Source organism: Mizuhopecten yessoensis, unplaced genomic scaffold (genome assembly GCF_002113885.1).
Source record: "Mizuhopecten yessoensis strain PY_sf001 unplaced genomic scaffold, ASM211388v2 scaffold716351, whole genome shotgun sequence".
Taxonomy (NCBI): domain Eukaryota; kingdom Metazoa; phylum Mollusca; class Bivalvia; order Pectinida; family Pectinidae; genus Mizuhopecten; species Mizuhopecten yessoensis.
In genome coordinates this window covers 1022836-1036741 of record NW_018480073.1, presented here as the reverse complement: position 1 = coordinate 1036741, position 13906 = coordinate 1022836, and the positions used below count along the sequence as shown (strand labels likewise).

At 34.1% G+C, this 13906-nt stretch overlaps 1 protein-coding gene across 1 annotated transcript in view; it reads left to right on the top strand.

Annotated features, from left to right (window-relative positions):
• LOC110443542 (serine/threonine-protein kinase 3-like) overlaps positions 1-12287 on the top strand; it is a 29058-nt gene extending 16771 nt beyond the window's left edge. Inside the window, exons 9-15 of the mRNA XM_021487811.1 lie at positions 118-255; positions 1440-1550; positions 2243-2321; positions 4670-4795; positions 6292-6339; positions 9152-9357; positions 9956-12287. Of these exons, the coding sequence (XP_021343486.1) occupies positions 118-255; positions 1440-1550; positions 2243-2321; positions 4670-4795; positions 6292-6339; positions 9152-9357; positions 9956-10114 (867 nt within the window). The 3' untranslated portion in view covers positions 10115-12287. The remainder of the gene's footprint in view (positions 1-117; positions 256-1439; positions 1551-2242; positions 2322-4669; positions 4796-6291; positions 6340-9151; positions 9358-9955) is intronic.
• The last annotated feature ends 1619 nt before the right edge of the window (positions 12288-13906 follow it).

Below are 13906 nucleotides of genomic sequence, written 5' to 3'. Positions count from 1 at the left end.
TGCTTTTGATATAAGAAGAGAAAGGTATTGCTTAAAAATTTCATCGGGTTTAAATTTGTAAACATATAATAAATATCTAAAATGCATAAATGACTATTAATAACATTGTTTTGACAGGCAATATTTATGATACCCACGAAGCCTCCTCCCTCCTTTCGGAACCCAGACAAGTGGTCGCCAGAATTTATAGACTTTGTCTCCAAGTGTCTCATCAAAAATCCAGAACAGAGAGCTACAGCACCGGAACTTATGAACGTATGTGCTGTGTTGTATCTACAATATATTTTCATGGGTCTTTTTCTACTATATTGCTAAAACGATGGACCACACAATGTAAAATTTAAATACTTCCAGAAATTCTACGAGTCCCATCAAGATTCTAGAGTATGGTCGCCCCTTCTGCATATGCGGTTCAACTGGATAATCTGTTTTTAAATGTAACATTTTTGGGTATAAATCCTGGTGGACCTGCAAATGTTTATGCAGGCCTTGTGCATGGATTTGTCAAGGGGCACCTGAAAACAGGAATCAGATTACTAGGTCCAACCTTATTTCATAGAAGAACAAATCTGGTCCAACTGGTTCAACAGTTTGGATCGCGATATATGGATGCAGCCTGGGATTTGGGACTTGTATATGTAGATTTGTCACTGGATGTGTATTTTTCATCTGGAGCCAGTTAAAGATTTGTTAGCTTTTATTAGACTTGATTATAAATACTTTATTAAAACCTATAGAGGATGTTGGGAAAGTTCCTTGAACAGGTGATTTTCAATGACACAAACCTAAGTTAGTTTCATTAAAAGTCAGTGTGCACGTGATGGGAGGGGACATACTTTTCGATCCTGTTTATTACACAATTTAACTATGATCAATTGAAAAAAAATGTTAAACTTATTTATTAGATAAAAGAACGAAGATAAAGTTCAAACTTTTACCTTAAAGTTATTAATAAGTTTATCTTATATATTGAACTATTTTGGCTGATATAAAAACAAAATTTATTTAAGCTGTGAATGTTTCCGCAAATTTTGTTTACGTCCTAAAACACACATGCCCACTTAATAGGGCTTCATGTATGTTTGTCAGCAAAAGAAATGTGTGCTATAGGACCATATCAATATTTGCTAAAATATTCATTACTTATATTTACATTTTGATAGAGTAATTATGCTTTATTTAGTTATTTCGAACAGTTTTATGAACAGCAAATAAAGTGTTGATATCAATGAAATTGATGACGTTACATAAGCAAATGTTGTTATAGTCTCATAACAATATTTGCCTTCTCAATGCAATGGAAGGATGCATAGCAAATGTAAATATCATATCTTGATGTTTGCAAATCTTCACCACTTTAAATATGTTTTACAGTAATGGTTGCAACTTAACATGTTCAATACATATATAGGATAAGATTATGATTATTTTCCTTACAGCATGAATTTATAAAGAATGCCCAGCCGTGTACAATATTACAAGATATCATCAAAGAAGCCAAAGAGATTCTTACCGCACAAACTTCAGCTACCACGAATGGTGATGACTCGGTAAGTTTCCTTCTCGTAATCATTATTGATCAATCAAAACAAAATGTTGGATAGATTTACTCCTTTGAGCCACATTAGCCCAGCCACTACTAGTGTTCGGCCCAGTTGTTCAAATGGTGATTATTGCTTAATCAGTGTTTAATAGCGCAAATTTCAATTTTTGTTCAAATTTCAAACGCAACCATTGAATTAGTTATAACTTTCCAGATGTCAAATATTTACTAGAGCGCCTTTTGAAGAACAGGGCCCAGTTGTTTTAGAGAAAAATTGCAAAAATGAAAGCCCTTGTAAAAAAAAAACTGTTACACGGTACTTTTGAACTACAAGGTGGTTGGATTATCGACTAGGAATGAAGATGGCTGAGTTGTCAAGGTTCCTTTTGATCTATCTGGCCTTATCTACGACTTCTAAAATCTCAGTTTCATTATGACACTAATAATTGATCATGTACAGTACATCTCCTTTACTTTTATGTATTTTTTCAGCACATATTGTCTTGTGAATTATCTCCCTTGTATCAGGAACATTTGTTGTATTTTCATGACACTTGTCTTTAATAATATAAATTTAATGAAAAAAAGGAAATGTTTTGTATCAATTACATGTACAGAGAATGTTATCAAGATACAAAAAAGGGTAAGACATTTTTAAAAAAAAAAGAATTTTTAAAACATTCCTTTTTTTTTTTTTAGGGAGAGGAAGATGACGTGGACTCGGGTACCATGTTACATAAAAGAGATGACACAATGAAATCTCAGTCGGGATCGGTGGGTTAGTATGAAACTGAAATGTTAAATGTGAAACTTTGAAGGGTTGGATATTACAAGTAATTTTCATATTGCAATATGTTGTAATATTTTAGCAAGCATTGCAATGTGTCACAGTACTCCTAGACATATTGTATGTTTCTAGTGATTTTCTATATACTGGTAGAAAATACGAAAAGTGAGCATCAAATCTGCAATGAAAATTGGACAATTATTGCATGCAGTTTTGGAAGATATCAAACCATGCATATTCCTGCATTCAGATAAAATTGATTCAATCTTAATGTTATTTCTGTACAATTATTTCATAACTTTGTTTAAACCCCCACGACAAAGAATTCAAAACATATTGCAATATAAATATGAATATGTTACTAATCAAATATTGCAATTTATCACATAACATGTACTGTTTTATCCAGTGAATATACCCATGTCATTTTTTTTCTTCCGATTAACCCATGTCATATGACCTATCAGCCATGTGATTGTTTCAATTGTGATGTCACGCTAGGACAAGTACATGACGTCACAGACTTCAGCACTGGAGTCAAAATGGCGGCCTTTTACATTTCATGGTTGCATGAAATAATCGTTTTACAAGAAAAATCCTCAAATCTTGATTATGTGATAAAAAGGATCTTACACTCGTTTTCATTTCATATGAAATTTATGAAACTTGTCACAAATTTTTCATTTTAGCTGCCAGAGGCTCGCTAAATTGAAAAATTCTTAGACTCGTTTCATAAATCTCATATAAAATGGAAACTCATGTAAGATCCTATATATATTGGTACATGTACTGCAATATTATCGCCCACCCCTAAAAATTTGTGAACTTGTGTATAAAAACAAACAAAGAAGAAGTCAATGATGGATCAAAATATGCAAGGCCCTAAGAAGCAGGTTATTTATCTTAACTTATGTAACATTAATATTGTTTCACAGTAAGAATTGTTAGGTGTCTTTGCCTGCTCATAAAAGTTAATCCTTCCCTTCAGGAACTTTTCCTGTGAAGTAGCACTTGCTTAATAGGAAGACTAACGAACAATATAAAATTACTTTCTGCAAGTTATTTTTTTACTCATTACCAAGATTAATTCCACTTGTTTGTGAACCAGTATTTCTTAAGGTCATAGGAGTGTATTGCTAAACGGAAATAGGAAGTATATGCCTAGTTGAAAATCCAATGTAGGGAGACAGTATCATAATTTCCGTATATTCTAATGTTTAGTATTAAAACAATGAATATTGTATGCTTATTATTGACAGAACAGTGTGGTCTTTCAATATTAAAGTATTTTAAAGCAATCAAGGCATTAATTCAGTTGTTTTTTAATCAATGAGTCACATGTGTCCATTACTTCAGGAAACCGGCTACCTATACTATTTCGCTACTGTGAAGTTTTTCAAGAACGATTACTCTTACATGCAATTACTATGTGTATATGGTTTCATTATAAAATGTCAATTTTTAATTGTTAATAGATAATTGATTTTACACAATTTCAGCATTTATGAAATTGATATACATTAATACAATACTAATCTATGTCAGTATCATTTTTATTGACATTATATTGCAAAACATTGTGTGTTTCATTTTGTTTTCAAAATTCATTCCTTTTTACATAAATTTCCATTTAAAATCCTTAAAATTCTGACAACCTATATTTTTTTTGTGGCAGAAAATTTTCTTTACTTCAAAGCAATATAACTACAAAATTTGAAGAAATTCTACTGAGAAATGACAACACAATCCTATTACCTTAAGTCGGGTGACAGTTTTGGTATTTCGCACGAGTGCGAAGTATGAGGGTATAATTTGAAAAATGTGCAACCCATATTTTCACTGCAGTTAACATTTGCAATTTTTGGCTTCTGTCAATAGAGTGAATTGATGATGTATGTAATGCGGAGCATATCATATAAAGTAAAACTTTTGTGAAAAGTGAAAGGCGAAACTAAAACAACATTCTGGTGCCAGTAGCCCTCCACCACAGGGTCATAGGATCTAGGCCTACGTGGGGCAGTCACCAGTACTGGACGCAGGTCGGCGGTACTCTGGCTTTCCTCCACCACCAAAACCTGGCACATCCTTAAATGACCAAAGCTATTAATAGGACGTTAAACACAAACAAACTAATCCAAACCACAAGAAACCGACTATAGCAGTGGTGGGCAAAATTGACACTCAGCTGACATGTTTTTTACCAGTGAAGGTTGAAAATTTAGCTGGGTGAAAGTTTCTAGGAATACAGGAACTAGCAACATAGGAATTAAACAATGATAATAACAAGAGAATGAAAACAAACATGTGTTCATATTAAATCTGTGCCTTCTTTACTGCAGGGACACTGGTGCCTAGCAACAGTGGGACGGTGATCGTGAACAGCGAGGCGGGAACCATGGTGGAGTCCGAACTTGGAACCATGGTCATTAACGAGGACACGTCTGACGATGACTCAACAATGAAACGTATGTCTCAAACAGACTTATTTCCCTTGGCATCAAGTTATTGTAGATGTTGATATATAGATTGAAATAGAATGTGGTGCTCACTAACCAAACTGTATTTCATTTATAATATAACATCAAATATATGTGTTAGGAATATGACAGGTTTAGCGGTAGATATAGCTTCCTTGTATCATGGAATGGGGTGTTCACTAACTGGAGGTCATATATAATATAACATCAAATATATGTGTTTAGAATTTGACAGGTTTAGCCGTAGATATAATTATAAAGCTGCCTTGTATCATGGAATGGGGTGTTCACTAACTAGAGGTCATGTATAATATAACATCAAATATATGTGTTAAGAATTTGACAGGTTTAGCCGTAGATCTAGCTTCCTTGTATCATGGAATGGGGTGTTCACTAACTGGAGGTCATGTATAATATAACATCAAATATATGTGTTAAGAATTTGACAGGTTTAGCCGTAGATATAATTATAAAGCTGCCTTGTATCATGGAATGGGGTGTTCACTAACTAGAGGTCATGTATAATATATATGGTCGAATATATGTGTTAATAATTTGACAGGTTTAGCCGTAGATCTAGCTTCCTTGTATCATGGAATGGGGTGTTCACTAACTAGAGGTCATGTATTATATATATGGTCAAATATATGTGTTAAGAAGTAGGCATATTAAGCCGTAGATATAGTTACCAAGCATCATCATTGTTATACTGTATTAAAATGGAACTTTGTGGTATACAAAGATCAATGTTACCAATTCAAGATGCAATTCAATCCTGAAATTATACTTATTTTGACAAGAGATGTTTCTCTCTGTCCCAACACTGTATTATTGTAGTTGTGATGTTAGTTGTTAGCTCGCCTGGTCCGAAGGACTGTGACGAGTTCATGTCATACTGTGGTGTCAGTCATATTGCTTTTAGAGTCTTTTCTGAAACTGGGCATGATCAGGAGACAAACAATTGTGCTATCAGGAGTGGCCCCAGCTCCTGCCCAACCTCTGGGGACTTAGTTCCTGGGTCGTAACATTGAAAAAACTTTAATGATATTTGCTAGACATTAAAAGACTACACAATCATACTTTCAGAATTGCTCAAGGTTCAGGCCCTGCCCCTGGGGACTTAGTCATGACAAAAAAATTGTGAAAAGTCCCCAGCTTTTAAAATATATGTGGTTACATCAGGATTAATCTCAAGAGTATGCCCCCACCCTGAAGACTTCTTTGTAGTATTACTTTTTATATTAAAGAATATTTTGCTATGATTGCATGAATATCAAGGTGAGTGATACATTCCCTCTGGGCCTCTTGTTTATATTTCCTGTCTCACTGTAAGTACGGTCGTAGTTATGACGTGGTTGCTTATTTCAATTCCCACTTTCCACCGTGTGATTAATAAATTCTAATTTTTAAAATGAAAGGTAGAGGTTCCATCCATGGCTTATTGGAAGCTATATTTATATATGATGTGATTGACATTTTTACAGGAGTGGATAGTGACTATGCTAGCTCGCTAGTCAGAAAACATGACACAGGTTCTTCTTATCCATAACTTCTTTATATACATATGCATCCTCAAAATTCCTGGGGATACACTCACTTACGACACATATATAGCTGTTGTAAGGTTGTCTCCTTTCTTGGTGTCTTACCGATGACATATTTTAATGTTGCTGCATTGTTTCTTGTCCTCCTGACCACTCCGAGATGTCTTTCATTTTGTCTTTAAACTTTATACAATGTCCAACTTGTGTATTTTTACTTGTTACTAATTTCAATATGTTGCAGTTCTTTCTCTCAGATAATCCAAAGTATTCACTAACCGTTCTTGTGCATCCGAAGTATTCTCTACTATTGATTCAATGTACGGTTTTGCCGTCAACTTTTCTCTTACATGCATCAGACGCTCACATTGAACAGAATTAATTCCTTCTCAGTTGTCTTTATAACTACAATATCCTGGAATATAATAAAACACCCTGGAAATCTAAGGGCTCTGTTCTTGACACTCAGCATCTTTATCCCTGCACACGCGTCAACATCAACCAGACTAATCACTAGGTCCTTTGAAGATGAATGAGGAGCGAAATCCAATTTCAAAGACGGTCAATTTTACCGTTACACTTCTGCATGATTCCTTAGCTCTTCATTAAAGACATCAAACTAGCCTACTTGTATCACCTGCAAGGTGTTGCTTAACTCATTTACCACTGAAATTTCTTAATGAACTATTCCAGCCTTTGAATTGGATGAGTTCAAATGTGTCTTCAGGGGTGAATGAGTTAAAGAGCCTTCAATTTTGTCATTTTTAGCTCACCTACCCGAAGGGCAAGTGATTTTATGTCATGGTGGGGCGTCTGTCGTCCAACCGTCCCTCCGTCCTCGTCGTAACTTTTCCTTTAAACAACTTCTTCTGAAGGACAGGCCTAGAGTCATGATATTTGGCTGAAAGCTTTGTTTGGTAAAAGCCCGACAAAGTTTGAGAACTAAAATGACCTTGACCTACTTTCAAGGTCACAGGGGTCAAATATGTCAAAAACTTCAAACGACTTCCTCTGAAGAATTAAAAGGTATAGAATCTTCATATTTGGCTGATGGCTTCCTAGGATGGAGCCCAACAAAGTTTGAGGATGAAAATGACCTTGACCTTCTTTCAAGGTTACAGGGGTCAAATGAGTCAAACACTTCAAACGAATTCTTCGGAAGAACTGGAAGGTATAGAATCTTTATATTTGGCTGGTGGCTTCCTGGGATAGAGCCTGACAATGTTTGAAAACGAAAATGACCTTTACCTACTTTCAAGGTCACAGGAGTCAGATATGTCTAATGCTTAAAACGACTTCTTCTGAAGACCTGAAAGTTTTAGAACCTAAATATTTGGCTTGTGGCTTCCTGGGAAAGACCCCAACAAAGTTTGAGAATGAAAATGACCTTGACCTACTTTTAAGATCACAGGTGTCAAATATGTCAATTGCTTCAAACGACATCTTCTGAAGAACTGGAAGGTATAGAACCTTAATATTTGGTTGGTTATTTCCTGGGAAAGAGCCAAAAAAAGTTTGCAAATGAAAATGACCTTGACTTACTTTCAAGGTCACAGCGTTCAAATATGTCAAACGGTTCAAACTACTTCTTCTGAAGAATTAAAAGGCATAACATTATAATATTTGGCTGGTGACTTCCTGGGATAGAGCTCACCAAAGTTTGCAAATGAAAATGACCTCAACCTACTTTAGAGGTCACAGAGGTCAACAACATTATAAAGGATTTATTCTTAAGAACTAAAAGAAATGGATTCATAAGATTTGGCTGGTAGCTTTTTGGAATAGAGCTGACCTATTTGAGAAGAAAAATGACATTGACCTACTTTCAAGGTCACAGAAAAAAAATATGTCAAGCAACTTCTGAAGAAGAATCAAAAAGCATAGAATCTTATAATAATATTTTGCTGATAGTTTCAACAGATGGAGCTAACAAAGTTTGCGAGGGAAATATTTTTAGTGCAATATGATATTTAATGAGAATATTTTGCTATGACTGCTTAAATAATCAGGTGAGCAAATCAGGCCCTCTTGGGCCTCTTGTATTATCCAGGAATGCAGAGAAGATATGTGTATCGAAAGTAGAACCTTGAATTTCAAGGATTGTATTTACATTAATCCACATAGTCTTATTCAATGGTCAATTGGAGCATGTCACCTTATATTATTTGTCAAGTCTTGATAATTTAGAGGTTAACAATGCATTTCATCAACTCAACCAGCTATTCTAATGTTACAGATTAACTTCCCTCTCTTTTCTTGTTTCTGTCATTTTACTGTTCATAATTATGTATAATAATGTTGTGTGTCATTGATAAATCTTTTCCACCAGAGTGATTGGGGTAATATCTGAAAAACTAATTTCATTTCAATTACTGTGCTGTATATTAGGAAAATTTAGCCTTTCACTAATAAAATCCATATCTATTCAGTGTTAATTTCGTCTTTTATGCATATTTAATATTTGCTGCTATGATAAGTTTGTCTTAAGTTCACAGGGCAAACCTTTTCTTACTAAAAGCGCTGATTCTTGTTTGTCATATATTTATGTTGAGGTGTATACATTATCAAAGCAAAAATGTCAAGAGGAAGTGTATTAATGTTGGACAGAAATATTTTGGACATTTTGTGCAAATTACAAAAAAAAGTATCATTCTGTAAGAAATAGGTTGTACTATAATTTGTCAATACATGTTTTAGAATTTGAATTTTTTGTTTTAATATATTATTAATCATATTGCTAACTTTCACTGTTCATCACAAGCTTACTAAAACATGTTTAAACTTTTCATTGATGGCTATGCAGGACATGACACCGATCAAGGGGGGAAAGATAAATATCGGCCGGCCTACCTTGATCACTTTGAGAAGAAAGAACAGGACAAGACTCCCCCCGTGACCCGCCCGTCAACTCAGGCTCTACCTCCCCTCCAGTCACCATTATCACAGCCCAAACAGGTCACGCCTCCACACTACTTTCAACGGTCCTTCATAGATGGAGATTTTGAATTTGTAAGTAATGCTGTCAAAATATAAAATATGCACACATATTGATTACCAGGTAGCCCGAGATTCCTGTGACATTCTATTACTTACACAACCCTTTAAAATTCAGTTTACTTTGCTATACACAAACATTGGGCTAACACTCACACCAAACAGTTTGTTGGTCACATGAGCTTAAAAAATCGGTAGAGATGATGAGAAAAAAATGATTGATTTTTTTTGCATTTTTTACACGCCACTGAAAATGAAGTTTGAAAATTAAATGATTGTTTTTTTGCAGATATGTCAGAATTATGAGAACAATTCATAACGTTTAATAAACTGTATACCGGGAAATTTTCACCAGTCAAACTTTCGCAATTAGCCGGTAAAATCACAAGTTCGCTTTTTCTAATTTTGCCTTCCACATTTAATTACTTGGTATATTACGTTGTTTGCTAATGTTGTCAAGATAATTAAGTATGCCCTCATTACGGTGGGCAAAAAGGCGAAAATTACACTGAAGTGAAAATGTCCTTGTATACACTATGTCAGAATTTTAGAACAATAAGTAATATAACAATAAACCAACCTAAGGCATTTATTTCATTGTCTGTTTTTACAGTTACGAAACCTAGCTTACGAAGATTTAGAGAAACGGTTGTCAGATTTAGATCCTGAAATGGAACGTGAAATTGACGAGTTACGTGCAAGGTACCAAGCGAAGCGTCAACCAATCCTTGAGGCGATAGATGCCAAGAAAAAACGACAGAATAATTTTTGAAAAACGAGATTAGGAAATGTTTAATTTACAAAACTTGTGCTGACTGACCTGGCCTTTATCGACGACTGTGTCGGGTGTTAGTCATGTGTCTTTCGGCATCCAGTAGAGGCAGTCTTGGATATATAGCTCTGTGCCCCTGGGCCTTCGGTGGAGACTTTCATGGGTGTTAACGGTGTGTTTCCACGTCTTCAACAGAGATCGCCTCAGACGGATGTGTCGGCTGAAGAAAGGATGCTTGGCAATCAGTTGAATGATTAAAATGGTGTTCAGCTTAGATTTATTTTGTTGATAGCTCAGAATCAACAGTAATAACAGTAAACGTGTCATTAATTTGACAACCTGGACTCTCATATTTCCAGAAAGTCTTTTGCAAACGGTATGTTTGAGATCACTTGCAAAGAACTTTTGGAAATTCAAAATGATTTTAGTTTGAATATACATTATGATATCCTATTTATTGCGACACAATGGCCTTGATATACAACTTTTAGATTTCGTTTACCTGAATGACAGTCGCAAAGTTAAAGTGAAAATCTACAATGCTTTGAAAACTTTGGGTCCTCGTCATTTTATCACTTAAATGCACCAAGAGCATAGCTTATGTATTGTCAGCTTAACATTTAAGTTATTGACTTTAATACATAGAGTTTGTCTGTAACTGAGCTCAGACAGATTTCAACTGTCTCCTCTTTGAAACATGTAGGTGTGTAAGGCCTGGAGTTTGAGCTAGGCGTTGTTGTAATGGCATGGTCCTACTTTCAGTTCCTGTCCAGTATATTATTGTGCAGTGTGCTCATCTTCTTGTTTCGATAAAAACAAATGTTTACAATTGCAAAAATGTGGTTGTTAAACTTCGCTATAGATATTTCCAACCATTGTCTTTAAATGTATACTTGACAATTCTTGTCCCTGTTGCCCAATATACCGGACAAGATTTCTGTACATCCTTCCCTGTCGTCTAGTATGGACAAGATTTTGAGTACTCTTTTCTAGTAAGCTGGAAAGGATTTTGAATATTCCCATTCCAGTGGTCTTGCTAGATGGACAATTTTTTCCTGTTATCTGGTATGGTGGACAAGTATTCTGGTTCTTCATTATAGTATACTGAATAGGATTTTGAATATCTCCATCCATATTGTCTAGCATACTGGGCACATTGAATATTCCTATCTGTTTAATAGCTATACATACTGGTCAATATTTCAGTCACACACACCCTCCCCCGTAAGCTGGACAGGAATTTGAGTATGCCCATCCCTGTTGTCTAGTATGCTAGTGTGTGGTATGTACAATTCTTTAAAATGTCAGAAATTTAATAGGTCAATTAAAATAACCTTACTGCTCTATATCTTTCATATATTGAAATATTGCAAATTGAAAGATTAATTAGCGGGGACCCATTTTTAAAGACAAAGTAAATTAATGTTGAATTTTACAGTTTCGTATTTAGGTTCATTTCTAGAAAACCAGAAGTGAAACATTTCTTTCAGTTTTCATGATTATAACACTTGAAAGATTTTCGTTTCAAACTAAACTAATATGTTTGTTTTTGAGAGAACTATTTAAATGTTACAAGGACTGATGTTTTAATAGATCCTTTATATTAAAAACTTTTAAGCTTTCTTTTTGACACATTTTGAGATTAGTTTCTTACAGTTTTAAGTTTATTTTGAACCGATATAGAGAGTATTGAGTCAAAGATTATTTTATAGAAAGTTGTTGATGAACTGGTGTAAAAATTATTAATATACAACTGCCTTACAGAATTGTGAATGTGAGCAATCAGCAATGAATATCAGTTAAAGATTGTATAAAATGTAAATTTAAAGAATTCTATTGAAACTATAGTGAGAACTTATTTTACAGCTACAATATTAATTGTGTTTTATATCATTTATGTATGTTGAACTACCAGCTTATTGCTTTTAATACTTTTACTTGTCCCAAAATTCTTCAACAAGATTAAAGATAAAAATTATACCATCTCAGAAGAAAGATAACATCAGTATTTCTTTGAATTTAATGCGATAACGTCTTTATAATTTCTGTTGTGTAAAAGAAAGTTTTTAAAAATTGCATGCAAGTAATTTTCATCATTCAAAAGGGGAAAAAAAGTGTTATTTTTTAATTTAACATTTTTTTTAAACATTATTTTCATCTTCATGTAATTTCAATTTTGGAGACAAATTATTTTCAAAATTGTGCATGATTTCTTTTCCCCTTACATTTCAAATTAATTTCAAAAAGCGGAAACAAATGTGTAAAGTTGTTGAAAGTGGAGAATCAGTGTTGGGACTAGCTATATATGCTAAAGAGCATATTCTTGTAAGACACATTTATTGCAGTGATCTTTTTCTCTTGGTGATATACCTGATTGGATTGAACTTGATTGTTTCTTTCGATGATGGAACTTTGCTAATGTATCTGTTGTAGATTGGCATTTTGTTATAGCACTGTCTTCCTGATCCTCGAAAATCCAGGGGTTATACTCACGTTCGTTCTCCGCACCCCTAAAATATGTCATGACAAAATCAAAGGTACACGCTATTTGATTGGTTTCGGGTAAGAATATATGACTAATTGATAGTCGACTGATACCTGTCCTTTGAAGATTACAGAGGATTGATACCCAACTTCAAAGAAAGTCAATTTTAACGTTACTCTTTGGTGTGATTGTTTTGATGTTTTTCAAAGGATCAAACTTATCTTTCTATCATAATTAATACTAATTCTAGGTTCCTAAATACCGCTTTATCACAACCTAGTGACTCGAACCCGGTCACGAACCCGGTCACGAGCCCGGCGTCCGACCACTAGACTTCTGTGTCTCATCCAAAAGTGGTGCAGGCAAAACCTTTAAATATTTGTCATGACATATTTCAATGGTGCAGAAAATGTAACGGAGCAAAACCTCTTGAATTTTGAGGATGTCTCCCTGTATATATTTTGTTGATAGGGAAGAACTAAGTTATGATAGTTTGGTGTAGATATTTCTGTTATGTAATTCTATTGGACCACACAGCCAAGGATATGTTGATCATTTAGTGTCATAGTTTGTCTGCTTGAGGTAATATTTCGTAAGTGGATTGTAAAAATACACAACTAAATATTAACAAAAATGGGGTATCATCAAATGACCACACTGCCATGGGCTTTGATGATTTATTACCACGGTTTGTCTGTTCGAAGTAACGTTTCTTCAGTGTAAGATTGTAAAAACACACTACCAAATAAGGATATTGATATTCGTGAAATTTGGGCATCATATATAGTGTTATCATTGTTTTATGTTTGTTACAGAAATGTAACTAGGTATTTTTTTATTTTATTTTTAATCACTGGCTAGAAAAAACAGTATACACCAGACCATCTTGCTAGATAATGATACAGACTTCAATAATGTTGTCAAATGAATTTTTACCACGATACTTTAATACTGAGATATTTTAGAAATAAACATTCACCACATATTTTACTCAAACATTCTCCGAAAGCTTTTTGAAATATTCAGAATAAGAAATTTCATTCAAAATAAGGCTTACAATTTTGGTGTTAGAATGTTTCAAAATCGTTTTCATGATTTCATTTGAATTTGTTGTTTCGATGTACTGCTTACGAAAATGTTTAATTTTGTTCACTAACTGGTTTCTCCGGTGAATTCTTCATAGTCTAGCGCACATGGCTGGTTTTGCAATAAAACGTTAAACAGTAGTAATAAAGGGATTTATTATTTACCTGCTGAACATCATTCATCTATTGTAGTTTACAGTAAAACCATGTTAACTGTCCCTC